At 42.2% G+C, this 25,644-nt stretch overlaps 1 protein-coding gene across 1 annotated transcript in view; it reads left to right on the top strand.

Moving 5' to 3' along the window:
• The window catches only part of EBF2 (EBF transcription factor 2), a 221,597-nt gene that overhangs the window by 6,225 nt on the left and 189,728 nt on the right, over window positions 1-25,644 (top strand). Inside the window, exon 6 of the mRNA XM_006057336.4 lies at window positions 5,682-5,750. Within this exon, the coding sequence (XP_006057398.1) occupies window positions 5,682-5,750 (69 nt within the window). The remainder of the gene's footprint in view (window positions 1-5,681; window positions 5,751-25,644) is intronic.

Below are 25,644 nucleotides of genomic sequence, written 5' to 3'. Positions count from 1 at the left end.
TCATACTCTGCTACTGCTTCAGTGAATGTCTTCCAACATCAGCCCTGCTAGCTTTGGGTAATTGCAAGCCATCTGATTTAGTTTGAATTGTTTTATGGGCAGCTCCTGGCAGTCCCGTCTCCCTCCTTACCCAGTCAGGAAGAAACCATTACAATCAGACGTGTTTGTTTTGGTTTTGACCACGTATTAGAAAAACAAACTTTGCCAACTGCAAAGTTCAGCTCTGTCAGTGGCCTCAGCTGAGGGATTGAGGGTTCCCTGCCTGAGTAGTTGGGTGAGGTGTGGGTAAGCAGATCGGTACTCCGTTATCCCAGGGTTCCTTGATAGGTACATTCAGAAAGAAAATACAATTCCAAGGTGAACTTGCATGTGATACCTAGGTTAAATAGTCAGAACGTTTGGATTTGGTTGGCTAATTGAAGGGTGGGTTTTTCTCTTTTAAATTCTTTTTTCTACTTTCAAACATCTTTGTCAGGAGAGATTATCTTCTTACAAAAAAAGAAAACAAAACCCAAGTCTGGCCCATTGTCTGACGAATTATACCTATCGCTTTAAATAATACTTGCACACCCCATCCAGCTGTAGTTCAGGCTGACATTTTTATTTTTAAGCCCAATCAAATCCGCCTCATTTTATGCTGTTTAAGTAGCAGCATCAATTTTTAAAGCCTCTAGTTTAGTCTGCATTAGTAACACAATATAAAAATTTAATGTACTGTAACTTCTCTTCATTTGAGACCTGGGAAGATGCTCTGCTATTTTCTTCCCAAACTAGAATTTAAAACAAATATTAATTATGGGTAAATAAATGATCCATGGAATGGGTATTGTGTCTGTATTTGTGTGTGTGTATGTGTGTATATGTGCGAGCAGTGCACGCGCGCTGGGAGATGAGCTGGAGTGATAGATTTGGATATATCTGAAAGGGAGGATCCCATTCAATCTGTCAGTCAGAGCTGGTTGACTCTGCAATCAGGAAAAAAAGTTCCCTCTCCCACGTTTTGAGTCAGTTATCAGAGTCAGTGATTAAGGAAGGAGTCAGATGAGCCCCATTTCTCAATGGGTACTACACATATAGAGTTTCATTTGCATGGTATTTGTGGCATACCTGCAAATTGTCCTGAATGCTTTTGTTCTGTCACCTTTGGTTAACAACAAAAACAAACAAACAAACAAAACAAAAACTCATAAACCGATGTTTTGCTTTTGGGGGGGGGGGCAACAAAATAAATCTCTTTTAGGTATAACTTTTCTCTCCCTTCCCCAGTTGTCTCCACTCCTCTCTTCCCTGCTTCAGTTCATTTTGCCAATTATTAGCAAGGAGAAATCTAGTTGTTATGTCGCTGCCAGCCACCCCTGTGCCCTCAATGCTCAGAGGGTTAAAAGATATTATAATTTGAACAGAAGTCGTCTCAAGGCCTACAGCTGGCTAATAACAGAGTTGTATTGAGCCGGAGCAAACCCCACAGCTGTGACTTTTCGCCACAAGGCGCAGGCTAGACGGGGCCCTAATCAGATGGGCCAGCCGGGCAGTGGGGCCAGTGTCTTTATCGGCCAGATGGTGTGAATTTAGACACTTTTGTTATGCAATCGCAGGGAGGAGTTGGGGAGAAGAAAACAAAACAAAAGCTACCATGCTGTGCGCTTATTTGAGTTTGAAATTAGAGACAGATTTTTGAAAGTTGAGGGTTGAATTTTAAAAACGATTTTGGAGGGGAAAGGGCACACTGGCTAAGAGTTTGGCTGACTGGACACTCTATGCCCGAGACTGGCGCTTTTTCCCCTTTGCTTATCCCCTATCTTGATCCCTTTCTGAAAAATGCAGGTAAGATTCAGCCTTGGGATAAAATTTTTCCTATTCCCCACCTCTCATCCCCAACTGGTTTGATTTTTTTTTTTTTTTCTTTTTCCTTCTCCAAAGGTCCCACAAGGAGATAGGGAAGGTAGACGAGGCCTGTGAGCAAGCTGAGAGTATTTCAGGTAAAAGGTTCTCCAAATAAGGACTAGAGTAAAATAAGCCAAACCGTGCCGAGTGAGGAGCGGAGGAAGAGCTTTCATTTTCATTCATTAGGGAAAAAAAAGGAGAACTTTCCCATGGAGTTTAGAGACACAGCCTTAACCTAGTGCAAGTTAAGTTTCCTCTTTGTTTCCCATCTTTTCTTATTTTTCAGTCTTGTTCAGTTTTTTAAAAATACTTTTGGACTTACAGTGACTGGCTTGTTAGAAAATATCCCTAAGAAACCTTTTAATGACAGTGAGTGAACCTGAAGTTGGTCATACAGGCTTTGTGTCTACACCGAAAAGAAGGGAGATTTGAGCTGGTTATCTGAGTAATTCAGGGACCTGGTCCTTCATGTCAACGCCCCATGTCCCTGATCTCAGAGTGATTGTTTGGGGAATGTGAGTTCATGGAAGTCTTATATTCTCTACTTCCCTTTGCTTATGTTACTGTTGCTGGTTTGAGGACTGAATGTCATTTAAGAAACCAAATAAAGAAAAACCAGGACATCTTGATGAGCCGTTTTCTTAAAAAAAAAAAAAAAGAATTAGCTTTGGCTAACCCAGAGAAATTTGATGCAGGTCTCAGATGGGGTGAATACAGTCCACTCCTATAATTTTTTTACCTTCACTATTATAGTCCAACAGCTGAGTGCTTGTTGTATCTTTTCTGAGTGTTAACATTAGAGATTGTACTTAAATATGTTACTGTTGGAAAATGGAAGATTGGACCCTAAAGTTTCTCTGCATTTTTCTTGGAATATCATTTCCTTCTCTGAGTGGATTCCCCACATTGTATTTCGCTGGCACCAGGCTTACATTTTTATCTATTTTTCTTTTCCTCCAGAGAAAGTCCCCACGGAGAGCAGCTGAATTCAGCTGAGCAATTTTGCAAACTTACTTGGCTTCCTCAGAATCACTCCTTCTCAAACTAAATAGATTGGCACATTCCGAATGTGTTCTCTTGTAATTAGATTGTACTTAGACTCACACACAGATTCAGGTTGCGTTGACCTGCTGGTGATGTCAAAGAAGAGTCTCGTTAGAAGGTCTTCAGATACCTAGCATGGATAGGATTTTTGAAATTGTCTTGCTAAGAAAAAAGGGTTTGTTTAGGCCGCAAAGGTATTATTCTGATGATGTAAGCAATAGAAATAATAGAGGTGGGAGACAGGAACTGGGAGGGAGGTGGGGAACAATGATGGGATGGGTAAGGAGTTGGGAAAAGAGACAAGGGTTTTGGGAAGTGGGAGAGCAGCTGGCCAGCATTTTTATTGGTGTTAATCTTGGGATGGGCTTCCCTTGTGGCTCAGCTGGTAAAGAATCCACCTGCAATGCAGGAGACCTGGGTTCGATCTCTGGGTTGGGAAGATCCCCTGGAGAAGGGAAAGGCTACTGGGTTGGAATTTTCAAAGTTAATACTTAATATAATTTCAAAGGCAAAATATTATTTCAGAAAGTTTCAGTGGCAAACGCTAGCATCTAAGAAAGTTGAAACAAGCTTTCTTTTACTTCCTACTAATTTGATTAAATTTCTCCAAGCCTTATCATGCCCATTGGGTGAAAGTTTTTTAAAGCATATCTCACGTATTTTTAACTTTTGGAGAATGGTAGAATTGTTCACTGAAGAATCCACACATCCCTACATATGACGTACAAACTTGAAATGTCTTTTTAAATGTATCTGTTTGTTTATTGATAGTTCTTTAGAGGGTCAGAGAGTACACTGTGGAGAATCAGAAAGCAAATCTAAGACTGGGCTGGTGTTGGGCCTTTGGGTCTTTGCTACCACATGGCTTCATCCTTTTCCTTAATCTGTTGCCACTTTTGAATCGAAGGAATTTCATAGCCTCGTGGACGTCTTAAACCTAGAAGGGACTGTAGATAATCTAGTCCAACACTTTAATTTCATATATCAGGAAGGCCAAGCCCAGAAGGATTAAAGAGATTTGACTACACTCATGCAGCTGACTAATGACAAAGTTGGGTTAGATGTCAGAGCTCCAGTTCCCACTTAGCCAATCCTTCTATTGTGCTGCATCATCTTAAACCATAGAGAGGCTATCACAAGAAGGGCAACACTTACACAAATTTGGTTATTGCTGGTGGTTATGAGATGTATTCTCCAAGTGGTATGGATGATAGTGCTGCTTTTATAAGCCATGTCAAGACTATGTCCTTTACCAACTACTGTGATGGTGGACCATTTGCTTGGATGAGCTGAGAGAGGTATTTAGAAGTCTGTGGTCCTCTAGAGTCTATCATACAGAGTGAAGTCAGAAAGAGAAAAACAAATATCGTAGATTAACGGATATGTGGAATCCAGGAAAATGGTTCAGGTGAGCCTATTTCTAAGGCACGAATAGAGACACAGACGTAGAGAATGGGCATGTGGACGCAGCGGGGAAGGGGAGGGTGGGATGGACTCGGAAAGTAGCATTGACATATGCACACTCCATGCGTAAAATAGATAGCTGGTGGGAAACCACTGTGCAGTGCAGGGAGCTCAGCTAGGCCCTTTGTGAAGACCTAGAGGGGTGGGATGGTGAAGTGGGTTGGGATGGGGAAGTGGGGTGGGAGGGAGGGCCAAGAGGGAGGGGATATATGTATACCTATGACTGATTCACATTATTGTACAGCAGAAACTAACACAACATTATAAAGTTATTATATTCCAATACAAATGATTTAAGAAAAGATTAAAAAAATTGAAGTCTGTGGTCCTGACAAGGAGCAGACAGGCAGTATGGGGATGTGATTTTCCTGTGCTTCTGGCCACCCAGCCTCCCTTGCTCTTTTCATATTTGTTTAGGTCTTCCATGCCTTTTGGAGGGGAGTGTTTTGTTCTCTTTAGGTCCTACTGAGTCCTTCCCATCTCCATCTGTTGTATTTGCTTAGGGCCCCTTCTTTCTCTCTTCATCTCAGATGATCCCACAAGCATTTCTCCAGTGGTACCCAGTACTTTGCCAGATGGTAGAAAGGAAGTCTCGGGAGGCAGAATTTTCAGGATGGGATCTACCACATGCTAAGTTACATTTCTGTTCCAGACCTGGTGAAAATGATTAGAGATATCTTTTTACAGTTCCCTGCTTAATTTTTTCCCCCATTTGACAATGCACACCATAGTTCTGGTAATCTTCCTTCACCTTTAAAAATGATGGAAATGAATGAATAAATGGATGAATGAATGATTATAAAGTACAGTGAGTTCTGTGAAGAAAGTTGTTATGTAACTAAGGTTTATAATAATTCAGGCAGCTACTTGGGGTCTTTTTTTTTTAATAGCTCTTCCTTTCCCTTATTCCTTCAAGTATTTATTAAGACACAAAGATCTAAAAAATATATATAATAATAAAATCATTCAACATGGAGCTGGAGGTGACCTTCTAGATCTTAAAGTCCAAGTATCCATCATTCAGGTTACAAATAAAGCTCTGGGGAAGGTTGTGATTTGCTGAGAATTACCAGTTTATAAGTCATAGATGGAGAATTTCGATGAATAGTCTTGGGCTTCATGTTTAGTGTTTTTGAACATAGCCATACATTCATGCTCAAGCAGCTGATAGTTAAGCAGCTACCAGGAATGTACTCATTTTTGTGAATGTTCTTAACGTTGTATGCTCACCGTACTTTCTGGATTTTAACATGTTTCATTTACTCTTTTCATTCCTTCCCAACCTACAGTCGGTGTTGCGAAAAGAAAAGTTGTGGCAACCGAAATGAGACTCCTTCAGACCCTGTCATCATCGACAGGTAGGGGGAAAAAGTGATTTTTTTTTTTAAGCATTTCTGGTTTTCTTTTAGAATCTCAGCTCTGAGTACCGATCACTGGGCTTTGCCATAAGATTGGTTACATGTTACCTTCAAGGCATGGAGCTGGTCTGACACGTGTTTTCTTGTTTTGGTTGGCGTTTCTTGGAAGAAGCCAGAACCTTCCTTTTTGAACAGATGTCTCTATCTTTTCCAGGTTCTCTGACTTCAACCTAATGGGAAACGGTGGTGAAGAATGCCATTTCTCCCACCGGGCAGAAATAGGGTCTCATTTAGTTTTCTAGAAGAGGCAGTGCAGTTTCCTAGAAGAGGCAGTGCACCCGAAGTTACTCGGTCACTTCCTCATCACTCTCTGTGATTGCTGTTGGGCTTGAAGACTGTCAAATTAAATTATGGTTTGGGGATGATGACAAGCTTTCTGTTGCACAGGGGGAGGTTCCTTTCTACCACAGAGGGTTGCATTCCAGGTCCTATGTTATGTTCAGAGTGGAAAAGATTCTTTGGGACAAGATGCTAATTCATTGAAATGTGATTTCGGCCTCCTCGGCTGTATGTTTTTGTGATTGGAACCAGAACTTACAAACCAGTGAAGAAATACCAAATTAACTTCCAGCAATCATGTAATTTTTAAGAAATCCCATATTCCCACCCCTAATTTTTTCTCTTTCGTTAAAAAACGGAAGAATTCCCTCTTGCTTCTTTCTTTGGGTTTTTGTGTTTCTAGACAGGTCCTGAAATGGATTGGAGCGGCCGCAGTCTCTAAAGTTGTTATTCCAATATTCCAACAAATTCTCAGTTGGGAGAATGGAACCTCTGGCATTCTTCCCAGAAAGCCAGCTTGCTTTCTTTGTGGAAAGTATAGCATAGCCCTAGGAATGAGGAGGCTGGAATTCTGATCCTATCCTAGCTTCTGACCTTGGACACAGCACTCAACATCTCTGATCAGTGGTGTCACAGAGGGTATAGAGTTGGAGGGTATGGCTTGCTGTTGGACATTGCAGAAGGTTGCTAAAATATACATGGCAGTTTTGCAATATTCCCTGAGATGCTGCGAGGAAGATGACAGTCAAATAGTAAATGTTTGCTGGATGTATAGAGCGCCTTCACCATCTTAGGAAGCTTAAGTGAGACCCATTTGAGGGAGTTCTTTGGAATTCCTTTAGTTTTTCTGAAAGCAAATAGAAGCTTAAAATTAATAAGTTGTAGGAACTCTGTGGGACCAGCTGTCTTCCTCGTTTGATCGGTGAAAAGGCTGAACTCAGGAATGGTGATGTGACTTGCCCACGGTTACACATCTGGTTGGAGTGAAGCTGGTGCTGGGACACAGCTGTCCTCACTTCTGGCCTGTGATGCTCTTATTGCCACAACCCTTTCCTCCCAGCACTCTCTGTCCCAGTTTATACAATCACACGTAATATAATTTCCCAGGCTTCCTTGGTGGCTCAGTGGTAAAGAACCCACCTGCTAATGCAGAAGACGCAGGTTTGATCCCTGGGTTGGGAAGATTCTCTGGAGAAGGAAATGGAAACCTATGCAACCTGCTTCAGTATTCTTGGAATCTTCATTAGATTCTTGTCTAATTGCTCTTGACTGTTCTGGGCTTCCCTTTGCCTTCTTCTCTTCATTTGTGGAAGGGAGAAGGTATGAAGGCAGAAATCCCTTGGAGAGAGGAGCCTGGGGGGCTACAGTCCATAGAGTTGAATAAGAGTCAGACACGACTTAGTGACTAAATAACAACACAACATTTCCCAGCTTCCTAGTATACCCTGGGGTGCTCTGGAGGATATGAAGCCTATGAGAGCAGTGTAGACACGGATCTAGTCCTTTCCAGCATGTTCACTGAGTTCACTTACCTTTGTCTAGTCCTTTTTTTAAAACCAACTTTAGCTCCTCTTTCAGGAGGTATTCTAACCTCATGGTTGTGATATCTTTTCTTCTAATAAACACCCCAAAAACCAGCTTTAGAAATGTTTGCAAACCCATAAATGCCTACCTGCACCTTACATCTCATTAGCACACATTCTAAAGACTCTGCATTTAGTAGCAGTCCTTTCTCTAAGAAACTATGTATAGCCCGAATGCAAGGAGAAAGAAATATGCTATGTTTTCTTCCCATGTAATACACATGTTAATGTACATAGGCTTTTGACATCTATGGAGAGAAAAAATTTTCAGGTTATGTGCCTTCATTGTTTGTGCTAGAACACTTTAAATTCTTCTGAGAAGGTGGAAATTGTATTTTAGCTGTGTCTTAAGGAGCTTTATGTGACGGTGGCATTTATTTTTATTAGCTGGTGCACAATTAAACAGCCTGACGATGTCTCTGCATCGCTTGTAATATGTGTTATTTCTGAAATGTTGTGCATCTGCATGTGGAAACAGACATACCAAAGGGTGCTATAAATTGACCAGGGATCAGGTTTTTTTTTTTTAAAGAACTCATTTTGTTATAAACAGATGCATTTGTTCGGCTTCCTCATCAGAGGGCTTTTGTTTGAAGATACTGCTTGTTCCTTTATTGGAATCTTGTCTTTTTGTTCCTGACTGTCTTTGGGGCTTCCCTCTGCCTCCTTCCTTTCATTTGTGGAAGGGGAAGAGGATTGAAGGCAGGCTTCCCTTTGCCAGAGGTGGGATGGGTGGCTTGTGTTATCAAGCAGTGCCTCTGGTCCCTGGGTTCAACACCTGCCACCTTAGAGATGTTTAGATAACCCAGGAGCTAAGGGGTTGAGATAACCCAACAGGTGCTAAGTAGTCTATTTTGGATTTCCTCTGAGTAAATATAGAACTCTCTTCTTTGCCCTTGTTCTTACACACTGACTAATTATCTCTTCCTCCTTCTCATTCCATCTAACCAGATGCAGTTAATTTACACTATCTTTGAATTTCTCACACAACAGCCACGTTCCACTCTGACTCTAGGGAAGCCGGTTTATTCCCTTGAAATTGTGCAAGTTGGCAAGGGGGAAGGGACCCTTCAAGACTGGTTCCCAAACTTTTCACCACCAGGGACCCCTTTTATTGTTTTCTTTGCAGAACCAGGTTCTGCAAGATTTTGCCTGTCAAGCTGCAATGAACAAGTCATAATCCAGCTGTAATTTAATTTTTATTACTTGAAGATGTACAACAGAACGGGAAGGAAAAATCTCATCCCAGAAATGCCCTTGATCTCGGGACTTTCCTGGCAGTTCAGTGGTTAAGACTCCATGCTTCCACTGCAGGGGGTAGGGGTTTGATCTGTGGTCAGAGACTAAGATCCTGCAAGCCTAGTGATATAGCCAAAAATAAAGAAATAATTTTTTTAAATGTCCTTAATCTCATCATTGGAGAAGGCGATGGCACCCCACTCCAGTACTCTTGCCTGGACAATCCCATGGACAGAGGAGCCAGGTAGGTGGCAGTCCATGGAGTCGAGAAGAGTGGGACACGACTGAGTGACTTCACTTTCACTTTTCACTTTCATGCATTGGAGAAGGAAATGGCAACCCACTCCAGTGTTCTTGCCTGGAGAATCCCAGGGATGGGGGAGCCTGGTGGGCTGCCGTCTATGGGATCGCACTGAGTCGGACACGACTGAAGCGATTTAGCAGCAGCAGCAATCTCATCAATAGCCAATCAGAGTTTCTGATTGGGACGAGGGCTGCTAGTAATACCACGCTAACTTGATAGACTGCCAGCTCAAACATGAAACAACCTGACTTTTCACTTAGCCCCACTTGACCACGTCCTGGGCAGACAGTCCATTTCTAATAGGCTATTTGAAATACGACAGATAGCTTCCTCAACCTCATGGCCCCTTAACTGAAAATCGTTGGATTTTTACAATGGGGCATCCCCATCAGAGACTGTGTTCTCCATTTCCTAAGACCTGGGAATTTTTTTTTCCCTGCCTATGTGACTGCCATCCTTTATCTCCCTAGAAACATAAATTTAATTCTTATTTTCAGTTGTCTTTTAAGCATGCTTTTGTGAATTCTTGGGCAGCCACACCCCTTTTCAAAAAGCCAAGCCAACATACAGCCCAGTAGGACTTGCTGCTAAATCACAGGTCCCCAGCAGAGCTGTCCTTCTGTGTAGAAACATGTGCACAGCGTGGCAGTAGCGTTTATTCATTTTGAGTATAAAAATCTAAAGTTTCTATCTGAAAAAAAAAAAAAAAAACCTCAACAGAACAAAACAAAACAAAGTCAACAATGAAAACATATTCCCTACTGAGGTCTTCAGGGTACACCTTGTCCATAAAGATCTCTGTGTGGTAAATAAAAATAAAAAGACTCACACTGATTTACATTTTGGGGTTTCAGATGGTGGAGGTGGTTTAGTTGCTAAGTCATGTTTGACTCTTGTGACCCCATGGACTGTAGCCCACGAGGCTCCTCTGTCCATGGAATTCTCCAGGCAAGAATACTGGAGTGGGTAGCCATTGCCTTCTCCAGGGGATCTTCCCGATCCATGGATCGAACCCTGATCTCTGGTGTTGTAGGTGGATTCTTTACTGTCTGAGCCACAGGGAAGATCGAACCCTGGTCTCCTGTGTTGCAGGCGGATTCTTTACTGTCTGAGCCATGGGGAAGCCCTTGGTGGTCCATGGAAAGAGGATTTTAGGGATATTCTCACTGACTTGGGAGAAGGAGAAAGAGTGTTTATTGTTCTTGTTCTTGTAGCCTCATGAAAAGTCAGATGAGAGGAGAAGACAAGGGTTCTTTTTGGATATTTGTAGGCTGCCTCTGCCCATGATATTTTCTGTTAAAAGGGCAGCTCCAACCTATTTCTCACATGATAAATATCCCAATGTTTTGTCTTTGGATCTTGGTCTTCTATATTTATGAACTCTGCTTCTGCTTCCAGAAGGACCATTGTAAATTTTGATGATTTTTGTTTATTTTTCAAGAAGCCAAGCAAACATCAGAATAACCTTCATTCAAAAGGTTTATGCAAAAGGATCTGGTATTTATTTGCTCATGAGTGGTTTTTCGGATATTATCGTCCTTTAAAAATTAAAAAAAAATTATGGTAAAATATATATAACATAAAATTGACTGTCTTAACCATTTAAAAATGTATGGTTTAGAGGTATTAAGTGCATTCACCTTGCTGTGTAACCATCACCACCATACATTTACAGAAATCTTTTCATCTTCCCAAATGGAAACTCTGTACTGATTAAATCCTGATTCTGCCTCTCCCCTCTCCCACTGACTCCCATAGGTACTTAATATAATATTTTACTTATCCTTTTCTCACTGGCTGATTTCACAGAATCATATCCTTAGGCTTCCTTCATGTTGTGACTTATGTAAACATTTCTTTCTTTTTAAAGACTGAGTAATATTCCGTTGTGTGGTGATGCTACATTTTATTTATCTGTCCGTGGACACATGGCTTGCTTCAACCTTTTGGCTCTTGTGAATAATATTGCCATGAACATGCTTGTACAAATATCTCTGTGAGTCTCTGTTTTTAATTCTTTTGGAAACATATCCAAAAGTTCAACTGGTACATCATGTGATAAAGAACTGTCATGCCAGGTCCATATTGGTTACATCATTTTACATTCCCAGACGCAATGCACAAAGGTTTCCATTTCTGCCACATCTCCACATCACTTGTTATTTGCTTGTTTAGTTTTGTTTTGTGTTTTGATAGTTGCCATCCTAATGGCTATGAATTTTTTTTCTTTTTTCTTTCTAAGTGATCCTTTCTCCTGCCACCATCTTGGTAGCCATCTTCATCTGCTGCTCTCCCTATGGTCCAGGCTTCTCGTTTGCCTTTTCCTTGCCAACTGGCACATGCTCTTCCTGCTTCTCTATGCCTCACCGACTACCTCATTCACTGGAGAAGTGTCTGGATCCTCTTTCCTCTGGGCTGTATTTGTTATTCCTCTATCCATGTATCACTGAACGCTGCAAAGTGTTATTGTTATTCCAGCTCTCAGAGAATACCTTTTGGAAGTAAAGCCCTTATTGACCCTCCATGCATGCTAAAGGGTGTTGCCATAATTCTGAACACTGGAGTTTTTCTTTCAGTTAATTTATCAAATGAAACTCCATACTCATCTATTCTTGATTTGTGATATAGATTCTACTTTTAACCTCACTGTCTCTTTCAGCATAGAAACAGTACTTTTAAAAAAATTATTAAAAAATTAATAGTTGCTTTACAATGTTGTGTTAGTTTCTACTGTTAGTTTCTACTTCCTGACAGGCTCCTCTGTCCATGGAATTCTCCAGGCAAGAATACTGAAGTTGGTAGCCATTCCCTTCTCCAGGGGATCTTCCTGACCCAGAGATCGAACCCATGTCTCCTGCATTAGCAGGCAGATTCTTTACTGCTGAGCCACCAGAGAAGCCCAGATCACTGGCCTCTGAAGTATCATTGAGCTTTGAGACTGTACAAGTCACATTCAGTGGTGTGACAGGTTTGATGGACTATTGGTCCTCAGAGAGACAGCATGGTTTAGCAGGAATGGTTCAGGACTAGGATCAGAACACCTGCTCTGACCCCAGATCATTTAGTAACTTAGCTGTCTAATGTCACAGAGGTCATGAGCTGCCTCCCTAAGCCTCAGTTTCCCTATCTGTAAAATGAAGTGCTGTGGATTAATGGATGACCTTTACATTAACTTCCAGCTCTAAACCCTCTGCTTCTAGCCAAGGCCCAGATTTGGGTGTCAGACATGCTAATTCATCCTCCTCGCTCATCAATAATTTACAGGAGCTCTTCACATGTGCCATCTCTGCACAGACTCCTCATCACCACGGTAGCGGAGTCCAGTGCTGTGAGGAGTCTACGAAATCGTGGCCCTCAGTTCTTTTTTTAACAGTGAAATTCCATTCCCTCTGAGAGGTTTAGATTTTCTCACTAAAAAACACAGATTATTTAACCAAAGTGAAACATCATTCTTTTATATTCTTCTTCCTTTGTTTTCTAGTAAAACCTTTGCTAGTTTCTTGGCCGTTTTGGGGAGATGCAGGTAGGAGAAAGACTCCTTTACTTTCTGGTGTAGAAAAACATCCCTTTGGATTGAAACACTTCACTAGATGACAATATGAGCCAAGTGGTAAACAAGAAACAGGGTTTCCTTTGAGAAAGTCATTCTCCTTCTCCTGATTAAAGAGCTGAAAAGTTATGATATTCATTTCTGTAGTTGGGTTAGTGGTTTTTTTTTTTTTTTAATTAATTTTATTTAAAATTTTCCTCCCCAAACTCCCCTCTCATCGAGGCTGCCCCATAACACTAAGCAGAGTTCCCTGTGCTGTTCAGTAGGACCATGTTGGTTATCCACTTTAAATATAGCAGTGTGTATATGTCCATCCAAAACTCCCTATCCCTTCCCCCCATCCTTCCCCACTAGTAACCATGAGCTCATTCTTGAAGTCCTTGAGTCTGTTTTTGCTTTGTAAGTAAATTCATTTGTATCATTTATTTTTATATTCCACATATAAAGAATGCCATACAGTATTTCTCTTTCTCTGTCTGACTTACTTTACTCAGAATGACAATCTCCAAGTTCATCCATGTTGCTGCAAATGGTATTGGTTCATTCTTTTTAATGACTGAGTACTGTTCCACTGTTTATCTGTACCACATCCTTTTTTATTCATTCCTCTGGGTTTTTAAGAATTATACTGACTCCACTTGACTGACCAGTCTTCCTAGACTTCAGAACTTCAGCATTTGACACAAACTAGGCTGGACGTCTATACACTGATTCACTCCCTTGTTCATTCATTTACTGACTTTTTTTCTGTAGTTCAGTTATTAAGCAAATATTTGTGAATCCCTGGCTCTAAGACACCATCAGGGAATACGACAGGCATGATTCTACTCTCATGGACTGACAGTTTAAATAATCACACAGAGAGAAATATATTTACAAACTGTAAAACTGCTCTAAACACTAGGTGAGTGGGTACAAGAGAGGTTTCAACTTTTCAGTCCCATCATTTATTTCTCCAAAAATCAACGTGGAATCAAGATATTTGTTCCATCACACAGGCTTGAATATGCCCCATCGTCTCCCTTTGCACACATCTGTCCTGGCTGGAACCCCCACCCCCAACTTTCTGCCAATATAAATCTGATCCCCTTTTTAAGACCTCATTCAGATTCTACATTTCCAAAGATATCAATTCTTGTAGTCAAAGTCTTTTCCCTTGATATGTGTCACATAACCTCGCTCTTGTTAGGATGTATGATATTGTTCTCTCTTTCCCTGTGTGGGCTTGCCTTACATTTCCAACTATATTGTAATTCTTGGATGTCAGACACCATATGTCTCTGAAGCCTTGACTCTCATATCATTAGCTCTGTGATAGTGTTAATAGTATTGCCTCTCCCGTTGAGTTGTTTGTTGTGTTAAATCATCAATGTGTGTATGGTGCCCATATAGTGCATGATGGAAGAGAATCTTTTAAAAAAAAGTCAAAATAATTATTAGCCTTGGTCTCTCAGTGTCTAACCAGTGGTGCGGATACTACAGACACTCAGTAAATATTCATTGGCAGATTAATCTCTGACTGCCGGACATCAGAGAGTTGAATCACTGAGTCTTTTGCCAGTTTCTATAGGACCTTTCTTGTAAGCACTTGTATTTGACAATCACTTAGCAATCTCCCCCTTCAATGACCGAGTGGTACAAAACAATGCCAAGAACAGATCACTCAGGTTGTAAGGCAGAATGAATCATTCAGTAAATATTTATCGAGGGCCTGTCATGCCATGGACTTTGCAGGGTGCTCTTAGGGAATACTAAGATTGAATAGACACACAGCTTTACTGTCAGGAGCTTACAGTTCAGAATGAAAAATAAAAGATGTACAGAAATAACCATGATACAATGTGAGATGTGAAAAGTGCCACAGAAGAGGGAGAGATAAAACTCTAGAAGATCCGAAGTGGGGAAATGAATTTCATCTAGGCAGTGGTAGAGGGGCTAAGAGTTGTAACTTGGACATATGCAGTTGAGGTCAAAAGGGATTCTAGGAGAAGGGAAGTACATAGGAAAAGGCATGTAGAAAGGAAAGAATTTCTTAAATCTGTTTATAGTTTTAGAAGTGCATAGATATGAGTAGAAGGGGATAGGAGGGGCAGTTGGAAAGATTATTTGGGTCCAGATCACCGAAGACCTTACATGCCTTTACACAAGCACTTTGACATTGTTGTGTTGGCAGCAGGAGGATAGCAAAGGATTCTGACTAGTGCAGTGTCATGGTCAGGTGGGTATTTTGGAGAGGGAACTTAGAGGATTCATTGAGAGTGCATGGAGAATGAATGTAGAGGAAACTGTGAGAAATATGTTAACAGTAGTTTACAAATGCATTTCTTCTTATGGCTCTTTGGGAATTTATATGTTTACCTGCCAAAGCCTGGGCATTATTTCCATCACCCTAACTCAGGGATGGAGGTCCTGGGACTCGCAAGTTCAATGCTCTAGGCCTGGCATGAGGAACTAGCGAAGTTGGAAGAGCATGCATGTTTTTACTCCCAGGAATAAAGATGTGTTTGCCTCTCTGGTCCCCAAAAGATTTCCATCAGGAATTGGGAAGATGGGCACAAGCTTCAAATTTTGTGAAATAAAACATCCCGGTTTCTGCTTTGTTTCTTTCAACTTCTTCTGGGCATGTATTCCTTCTTCCATCCGCAGCAGCAGTTGGGAGTCAGTTTTTCTCTACCAGATATCAGGCACGGAGGCAAAAGGCCCATTTTTCTCACCTCTCTACAACCCGCTTCCCCTCCCCCAATACACCCACCACTGCAAAGCTTTTGCTGATGTTGCCACTTGTCCCCATGAGTACGCGTCCTTTGTTCACTGGGAAGCTCAGATCCTTTGCAAAGAACTGCTGTTGTACCATCTGGCAATCTGTGAATTTTTTAGTAGTCTGGATGCTTGTAAGAAAGCAGAATTTTGGAAGGCCAGACTTGAACCATTTATAAGTAACGCAGAGGCCCAGCTGGGTGTATGGGGTTATTCAGAACAGATAGTGGTATATTTCAGCTTCCAGCTTCTTCTTCAGAAAATCATGTGAGGTGATTAAATAGCAGATTTGGCAGGAAGGAGGTGAGTCCGGGAATGGAAAAATAGTACTTTGAAATTGTGCTATGTTGGAAATAAGAAATAGACGTTTGTTTGTAAGAAAGATATCTTTTCCCAAAGTTGTCTGGCTGGCTTTGAGGAGAACAAAGGACCCGAAACTTAGGAAAGATGGAGAGGACTACACGTTCACTCAGAGAGAACTTGCTAGAACTTCTACTTATTTGCTTTCTCTTTGAGCAAACAGGTCTGGGTAAGTTTTTCTGGGTCTCTTTTTTGACCCAGCCAAGGGGTTATCAGACCCAGTGTCTGGAAAATAGGACACATATCCCAAGGAGATGAAAAGGTTATTGACCACAGATGATTTTAAAGTTTAAATCTTGTATGTGTGTGCTTAGTCATGTTTGACTAAGCAACCCCACGGACCTGCCAGACTTCTCTGTCTGTGGGATTTCCCAGGTAAGAATACTGGAGTGGGTTGCCATTTCCTTCTCCAGGGGATCTTCCTGACTCAGGGATCAAACCCAGGTCTCCTGCGTTGCAGGAGGTTGTTTACCATGTAAGCCACCAGGGAAGCCCTTTCAGATTTAGGGTTCTACTTACTAGGGCTTGACCACATTCTTTGTTGATTGAAATCGTATAAGATTTTTTTCTTTGTGGCTCTGTTCTGTTCTGTGCAGTGACCTAGAGTTGCTTTGGAGGAGCCACTTGATCTAAAAGGAAAGTGGTTGAGTGACAAGATGCTCAAAACACATTAGGCAGCCTAGACTCAAGTCTATAGGGAGTCAGCTTCTTATCAGTCTGGACCAGGTAATTAATGGAGGGATTGTTCTCCAGAAAGTTTCTCCTCTAAACTTAACTTGTCCTAGCCCCTCAAGACTACCAGGGAACCAGAGCTGGTGAGAAACATGGCAGCTGCTTCCATCTAAGAGGAGCTTTCGAGAAGGAAGTAAGGGAGAAATTCCTACTCTCACTGAAATCATGGCAGGAATGGAGGAATTTGGAGGGATGGAACCATTGGATTCAGGCCAGGACTGTGGGGTTAACACCTCCTTCCTGCCCCCCCCCCCCCATGCTGTACAGCATGTGAGCATCTTCCCTGGTGGCGCAGATGGTAAAGAATCTGCCTGCAATGTGGGATACCCAGGTTTGATCCCTGGGTTGGGAAGATCCCCTGGAGAAGGGCATGGCTACCCATCCAGTATTCTTGCCTGGAGAATCCCATGGACAGAAGAGCCCGGCAGGCTACAGTCCACGGGGTGGCAAAGAGTTGGACAGGACTGAGTGACTCTCACTGTTACTGCCATTGTGCACTACATGGGATCTTAGTTCCCTGACCAGGGATCGAAACTTCTCCCCCTGCGTAGAAAGCACAGAATCTTAACCACTGGACCACCAGGGAAGTCCCAACACCCCCATTTTTTAAGGCCCATAAGATGCTGGGATATTTTAAAAAGAGAACTCACAAAACGACAGGACGCTTAGGGTCACTGTTCCGCTGAATGCTGTTATGCACGCATAACCTCCAATAAAGCCCTCGAGGTGGGTCTCTATGGAGGCCAAGGATGAGCCTTTTTCTTTTTTTTTTTTGGCTTTGGGTCCAATTTGCACAGGTTATTTTCATGATTGATCTAAAGGTACGCACATGACTCATTATAGATGCATTAGGAAGATCTCCTGGAGAAGGGAATGGCTACCCACTCCAGTATTCTTGCCTGGAGAATCCCATGAACAGAAGAGCCTGGCCGGGGTCACAAAGAGTCAGACAGAACTGAGCAACTAACACTTTCACTGGCTCTGTCATCCCACATTTCGGATGAGAAAACCCAATTGAAGAGCAACTGTTCCAGGGGCTGTGTAACAAGCAGGTCAGAGACTCAGCTGGGATTAGAGACAAGATCTCTAGCTCCCAAGACAAAGCAGGAATGGTCTGTGAATGCTGAGGGAAGGAGAAGAAGAAACTGTGGTGTTCAGGTTGATAAATTTCTGCTGTATTGCAAAGCTTCTCACCCGCCTGAGCTTTGAAGGACTCATCACCTTCTAAACCAGAGACCAGATTGATGGCATTAAAAAAAAAAAAAAACTTAAACTGCATAAAACATATTTTTTTTAACTTTCATTTTTGTTTATTTAAAAAAATATTTTTGGGGGGCCATGCTGAGACACATGGGAATCTTAGTTCCCTGACCAGGGATCGAACTCAAGCTCCCTGCATTGGAAGCATAGAGTCTCAACTGCTGGGACCACCAGGGAAGCCTAGACTGCTGGCATTTTACTTGACTAGATAGTTTATCTGTAGCCAGTTTCTTCTGTGCAAAAAGGCTTTTTCTTATTGCAGAAGAGGTAAGGTTGTATGTAGGACATAGATTTATAACCTGTGGGTGGAGTGCTTGAAGTGACTGTTATTCCTGCCATATGACGACTGTGTTATAATAATCTCAGATTTGGGTTTTCTACTTCTCCGCCATTCAGGCATTCACCCAATTCACTCATTTCTCCCTCTTATTGTAGCTGCAGTTGCCAGATTTAGCACATAAAACTGTAAGATGCCCAGTTAAATTTAAATATCAGATAAACACGAATGATTTTTTTTTTTTTTTTAGTATAAATGTGTGTGTTAGTTGCTAAGTTGTGTCCATGGACTGTAGCACACCAGGCTCCTCTGTCCATCAAATTCTCCAGGCAAGAATGCTGGAGTGGGTTGCCATTTCCTTCTCCAGGGGATCTTCCCCACCCACCAAGGATCAAACCCGGGTCACTTGCATTGCAGGCAGATTCTTTGCTGTCTGAGCCACCCGGGAAGCCCTTTGTATAAATAGGTCCCAGTTAAATTTGAATTTCAGATAAACAACAAACACATTTGTAGTAGGAGTCTTTCCCATGCAATATACTTTATGAAGTGAAGTGGAAGTGTTAGTCACTCAGTTGTATCCCACTCTTTGCGACCCTATGGTCTATAGCCTGCTAGGCTTCTCAGTCCATGGGATTTTCCAGGCAGAATACTGGAGAGGGTTGCCATGCCCTTCTCTAGGGAATTAAACCTGGGTCTCCTGCATTATGGGCAGATTCTTTACTGTTTGAGCCACCAGGGAAGCCTGAAAAAGTATTCATTGTTTGGCTGAAATTCAGAATCAACTGGCATCATGTACTTTATCTGGCAACCCTACCCGAATCCCAATTTCTTTTTTTTTTTTTTAATTTTTAAAAATTGCAATATAATCGCTTTACAATGTTGGGTTAGTTTCTTCATTGTAATGAAGTGAAATCATATACACGAATATCCCAGGTGGCACAGCAGTAAAGAATCTGCCTGCCATTGCAGGAGATGCAGGAAGACATGGATTTGATCCTTGGATGGGGAAGATCCTTTGTGGTAGGAAACTGCAACCCACTCCAGTATTCTTGCTTGGAAAATTGCATGGGCAGAGTAGCCTGGCAGGCTACAGTACATGGGGTCACAAAGAGTCAGACAATACTGAGCACACCCCACACCCCATCCTCTCTGTCTTGGACCTTCCTCCCACCACCACCCGATCCCACCCCTCCAGGTCACCATAGCACCGAGCTGAGATCCCTGTGCTTTATAGCAGCTTCCCACTAGTGATCTGTTTTACACATGGTAGTGTCTATATGTCAGTGCTGCTGCTGCTGCTAAGTCACTTCAGTCGTGTCCGACTCTGTGCGACCCCATAGACGGAAGCCCACCAGGCTCCCCTGTCCCTGGGATTCTCCAGGCAAGAACACTGGAGTGGGTTGCCATTTCCTTCTCCAATGCATGAAAGTGAAAAGTGAAAGTGAAGTCGCTCAGCTACTGTCTCAATTCATCCCCCGCACCTTCCCCGCCATGTGTACAAGTCCATTCTCTGTGTCTGCATCTTGATACTGTCCTGCAAATAGTTTCATCAGTACCATTTTTCTAGATTCCACATGTATGCATTAATCTACGATATTTGTTTTTCTCTTTCTGACTCACTTCACTCTATCTGAATCCCAGTTTGTCATCTGAAAAAGAGGGAAGTCAGGGCTGCCTGGGGTAAGGGGGGAGAGATGCCTGAAGGACCTCTGAGCGCTGACTGGTCCCAGAGCCCATCAGTACATGTGCAGTCCTTCCTTGTCGTGCTTTTTCTGTCTTCTCGTGGGGTTAGTTTTTCATCTTTCTCCTCATATCCATGTGGAAGTTGATTCACACTTAGGCTGAAAGGTGAGCAGGAAACTTTGGTGGCATTACTGATTCAATGGACAAGAGTTTGAGCAAACTCGAGCAGATAGTGAAGGACAGGGAAGCTGGGTGTGTTGCAGTCCATGGGGTCACAGAGTCGGACACCACCGAGAGACTGAACAACAATTGGCATTTGGGGGGGCTCATCTTTACCAGTTTCTACACCCACTGTGCATCTCTCCCCCTCACCATCCTGTCTCTTCTTTCTCTTTTGTCGCCTCTGGGGGCCTTGGGCTCCTGCTGTCTAGACCCTGTTTTATGGACTTGTCACCTCCTAGGCATTGCTTTTACTCCAAGTCCACTGTCTGTCTCCTGTTCACTCTCTGCCTTTCCTGAAAGTCTTTGTTTGGGCTTCCCCGAGTCTCTGACTCCAGTGCTTCACACATGTGGGATTATTTAGGCTCAAGTGATAAATTGCATGAAGTTAAAGGTAAAGGGGAAGCTCCTCTCTCTCCACTTGGTCTTGGCTGACGTTTGAACAAGAGCCAGACTTTCCTTCGAGTGAGTGCGAGCAGTTCACTTGGTGCTTGCTCAAGTCAGTTGAGAGTGGCGTATGAATTTTATCATCCAGATGTTGAATCACAAGATGAAGGATAACAGCACGTAGACATCTATCTGAGTAATTTAGTGAACTTCAGAAAAAAAAAATGAACAAACTACACTTCGTTGTGCAGTGGAAGCTAGTACAACATTGTAAAGCAATTACATTCCAATTAAAAAAAAATCTAGCTTCAAAAATTTGATGTCATGTCGAGTCAGCCTGTGTGAAAAAAGGGGCAGCAGATTTAAAAATTCCCCTTCTGCTTCTCTCATGTCCCATTGTTGTCCCCATCTCTTTCTTTTATTTTTGTTCATCATTGTTTTCCTTCCTGCCTTCACCTTTAGGGTCTCCCTACTTTCCTTCCCACTGCCTTGCACCCTCTTTTTTTTTTTTTTTTTGCTGAGCCTTGAAGCTTGTAGGATCTTAGTTCCCCAACCAAGGATTGAACCCAAGTCCTTGGCAATGAAAGCTCAGAGTCCTAATCTCCAGACCACCAGGGAAGTCCCTGCCTTGTGCTTCTAGTGATGAATCTGACCTTGAACAATGCAGGTGGTCAGAGCCATTGCCGTGAGCCACTTGCCCCTAAAGCCTTACCCCCGAGTCCTTCCTTTCACCTTTTCCTTCCCTGATGAGGAGTGAGATGCTGGTTTCACTGTAGGTGTTCCGTTTACAACTGCAGCTTGGCGGTTTTCGCTTCAAGTGGAGTCCATTGAGCTTGTAAATTGTATTGGATCAGTGAGCCTGTAATGAGACCTCCAAACCCAAACAGTGCAAGTCTGCTGGGATTTTATTGTTCATAAAGTTCCTCCCCTGGGGAGGCATAGAGTCATTAGGTGTGCACTGTGTTTAATATTTGGTCATGAAAGGAAGCAATAATTTTCTATTTTTACAGTGCCTTCTGCGTTTTTAAAGCAATTGTCTAATTCCCATCACCGAGACTGGAAGCAAATGAAGCAGGCATTAACGTGAGCCTCTCCTGTGTATGGTTTGGGTTGGGACAGCTCGTTTAGCATCTTTCTCCTCCCTGTGCCTGACCTTGCCTTCCTTTGATGGCGGGGACCTGCCTGCACATGAGTGTGCTTTATGTGGAGGTCCCTGAACTCTTCCTTGTCAGGTACAAACAGTCCTTAGCTAAAGGGGACAAGGAGCTGTGGGTTCCTCTTTGAGAAACCCTCTCACTGTCCTTTAAAACACTCCCCTCTTTAGATGAGAAATGTGCTTGACGTTTTTCAAAATTGACTTGTCCCTGAAAACTTTCACCTCCCTTTTTTTTTTTTTGCTTTTTAAAACTTTGTTTCAATGTAATGATGCTTACAGAAATACACTCATATGGGTTAATAGGATGCAATTTAATTTATCCTACACAATTGGGACCAAAACCCTGGTACATGGTTTGCTTCAAAACAAGAAAAAAAAGGATTTGCAATCTGGTTTCTCATCTATCTCCTCCTTTCTTAACCCCTGATTGGGTAGGTGGTTTTGAGTGTCACACCTCTTCTGAGAATTTCCAACCTAAGCCAGCACCAATGAAGCCCCAAGTCGAGGTGTAAGATCTCCTTGCTTCGTGAAGAGGGGAATGGTGTAGCTTAGAAACTTCTGGAACAGACCTCACATTCTGCAGTAAACCTAAGTACTGGCAGATTAGAGCTAATAGAGCGATTTGCGAAGTTTGCATAGGTTTTTTTTTTCTCTCTTTTTAATTATGAAAGTATGATAGCACGTTTGTAGGAGACTTGGAAAATACAGAACAAAGTTACTTATAGTTCCACTATATATTACAATTATATTTTTAAGTAGATAAATTAAGAATTTGTAGTTGGGGCTTCAATATCAAACTCTCAAAAATTAATAGAATGAATAGACAGGAAAGTAGAAGGATAGAGTAGACCTGAAAAGCACCGTGAACCAATTCAACATAATTAAGATTTATACAATTCTCACACAGCGGTGGGATACAAATTCTATTCAAGTTCCCGTAGACTAGAAACTGGGAGACACTGGAACATACCCAGGGACATAAAACAAGTGAGTTTGCACAAGTTTTATCAGTTGGGGAAGGCTAACATGTAATGCTGGAATACTAGGTGGGAATTTCCAAGTGCATGCGCTCAGCTGCTCCCTACCCACGTCTCTAGGGGCCATCACTCGTCGATTACCCTAGAGGTCAAGGGGTCAATGGTCCACTGACTTCTGGATGCTAACCTTTCTGATAGCAGGATTTATGGGTCCATGGAACTGGGTTTCTGTGATGTCATTCTGAGGATAAGGAAGAAGGAGCAGAAGGCAAGTTGTTTTTGAGACCCATTCCATTTGTAGAATCTCTTTAGCAGTTTTTTTCTCTAGTAGGAAACTAAAAATGAGGCGTCAGTGACATACTTCTTTGGGAGGTCACAGCCTATCATTTTTTTCAAGTTTTACAGAGCTTAGTGGGGACCAGCTGGGCAAAATTGTGTCAGAAAAAAAAAAAAACCTGTCCTGTTGGACCCTACCTGCAAAAACTATGGAACTCACTCTCAGCTGTTACTCAGATCGGGTGACCTTGAGAAGAACTTTCTGAAAGCTCCCTGGCATCTGAAACCTAAACTTGTTGCACATTAGAGAATTCCAGAGAAGGTTAGCAGACCTTGGCCTAAAGGCAGAAAAAGCGAGACCCAGGGTGGTAAATGAAACAATCTCCTTTCCAAACTGAAAATTACATGTACTTCTCTGAAATATGCCTGCAAATGGGGAATATGCCTTATACCTGCCTAGGATTCTGGAGTTCTGTAACCCCCACTTTTTTTTTTTTTTTTTTTACCATGGGCCGCACTGATAATCCAGGGAATTCTGTGAATCTATAATACTACTGGGGCTTATTGTCTACATTTTAAATGGGAGGAGATGCTAAATTGAGGTTGAGGGCAGTGAAAATGAAGATCTAATGTTTATTACCCCAAGTTCATGCATCTTTTTCATCTCTAAACACATGGGAAGTGCCACCCATGGCATAGTCTGTCCTTTCTTTTTTAATTTTAATTAATTATTTAAAAAATTTTTTTGCATACCGCACAGATTTCGAGATCTTAATTCCCTGACCAGGGATCAAACCCATGCCCTCTGCAGTGGCAGCTCAGAGCCTTAATCACTGGACCGCTGGGGAAGTCCCAATTTCTCTTTTCTCTCATCTCATCGCCACCCTCTCTGATCTCTTTCTTGCCTCTTCACTTTCAGCTTGCTCTTATTCTTTCCTCCTTTTCTCTTTTTCCTTTCCTCTCATTTTGTGTCTTTTTTCCATCCCTCCTTCCTTTCACCAACTGTCTCCCTCCCTAAGTTACTTCTTTGGGTGCCGGCTGCCAGTGTGTTTGTCAGTAACTTCGTCTTAGCAGGTCTGTTGCTCTCAATGGCCATTTGTTTGCTCCCGCGAAGGAAAAAAAAAAATAACTTTTCCAACCTACGAGTTCCGTTGTCTCCCTAGGGATCCTTGTTTGAATCTTTGCTGTAAGATTTTTTTTTCCCCCTATGAAGTACCAAAGAAATAATTGCCTTATCGTTAACAAACAGAACCTGGCTCTTATCACCCCATACCCCAGAGCCTTTGGTGCAAAAGTTGGGCCGTGCCAAGTGCATGCATTAACCTGATACGCAAAACCCCTTTTCAAAGCTGGTCCTTGGAGGATGCTCATTGAGGGCGTTTTTGTCGGGAGGTGGCACAGTGAAGCACTTCTTACAGTATTGGGTGCCAAAAGAGATTGGCTGGCGTTTACACCCCTGTTACAACAAAAAAGAGTGTATTTTTCTGGGAGGAACATTTTCAGATTGTTCTAATTGTCACTGGCAACGAGCAAACCCTTGGAACTTACATCTTGTGGGGGGCCTCACTGGAGTTTTAAAGCATCCCTTGGCACAGAGATGTTTTGGTTCCGACAGTGAGCCTGTAGTCTGTAAAAAGAAATGGATCATAAAAAGCCTGGCTGCCCGGTTCGCTCAGTGAGAGGATGTAACATAGCCGGGAACCCCGGCTGCACTAACCGTGTGGATTCCGAGTTTGTTTTCGGAGCCACGGAGGTCTCCCATGAGAGCTCGTCTGCATCTCCTAACAGTCTCTTAGCTTCGACCTGCTCCTGCTCTGCTTTATAAAGAGCAGAGATCTTCCTTTGGAACCTGGATAAATGTCGTATCTTCTCCTCCCTTCAATCGATGGTATCATTTTCAGAAAAGCTGAGTGTGTAGCTGGCCTCTTTCTATTCCAATCCAGTATCGGTGTAATATAACTTCAGTGTCTTTCGGATCTTTAGACTAGGTGGATACGCAAGGGACCTTGGGAGATGCTTGCTTTGGGGTCAACTTGAATTGCCATCCTTTAAAAAAAAAGTTTTCCCTATTGTGTCTTCTCTGTTCGAATAAAATAAATAAATAAGAAAACCCCACAGCAAAACACCAAAAAGATATATGATGTTGCACCGACATCAGATACTGACCGCAAGTCTCAAAAGATCCTTAGGGAAGCTTTTGTTTGGGGTGGGAGAAATCTTTCTCTTAAGCGTTTCCCAGCATTCCTTCAGGACATCTGGTTCTCTCATTTTCTCTGCCTTCTGTGCTTTTTTTTTTTTTTTAAAGATAACTCCACTACTGTCATTATTTTTATTATTTTTAACCATTTAACTAAATGTGCTGAATGGTGATCACACATGACATCTTGTCTCAAACTCGTTTGACCTGTAGAAGTGATGACCTTAACCAATTTTTACTGGCAAGTGTCTTGGCTTTATTACTCAGGAGACAGTTTATTTTTGTTCCTTAAAGAGAGAGTGAACAAGAGAGAGTGAGCTTTTCTTTATATCAAAGACAAGGAGCAAGTAAGGACGCTATACCCACCCGTCTCTATGCTGGAGCAAAATTTTTCTCTTTCCCATCCTGTTTTATTATTATTCTCAGTGTTCTTATAAAAGCATAAATAAACAAGGAAAAATCTCACTCATGCCTCCTGTAGCCACATTTCCTTCTTAAAGCATTTGGGAATCTCCTCTGCATTGAAAATTGGGTTGCTGAAGTCAAAGCATTGTCTGATGTAACCGCCATATTATTTTCTTTTGCCCAATGTAAGTAG

Source organism: Bubalus bubalis, chromosome 3 (assembly GCF_019923935.1).
Source record: "Bubalus bubalis isolate 160015118507 breed Murrah chromosome 3, NDDB_SH_1, whole genome shotgun sequence".
NCBI lineage: Eukaryota > Metazoa > Chordata > Mammalia > Artiodactyla > Bovidae > Bubalus > Bubalus bubalis.
This window is presented reverse-complemented; position numbering and strand designations above follow the sequence as displayed.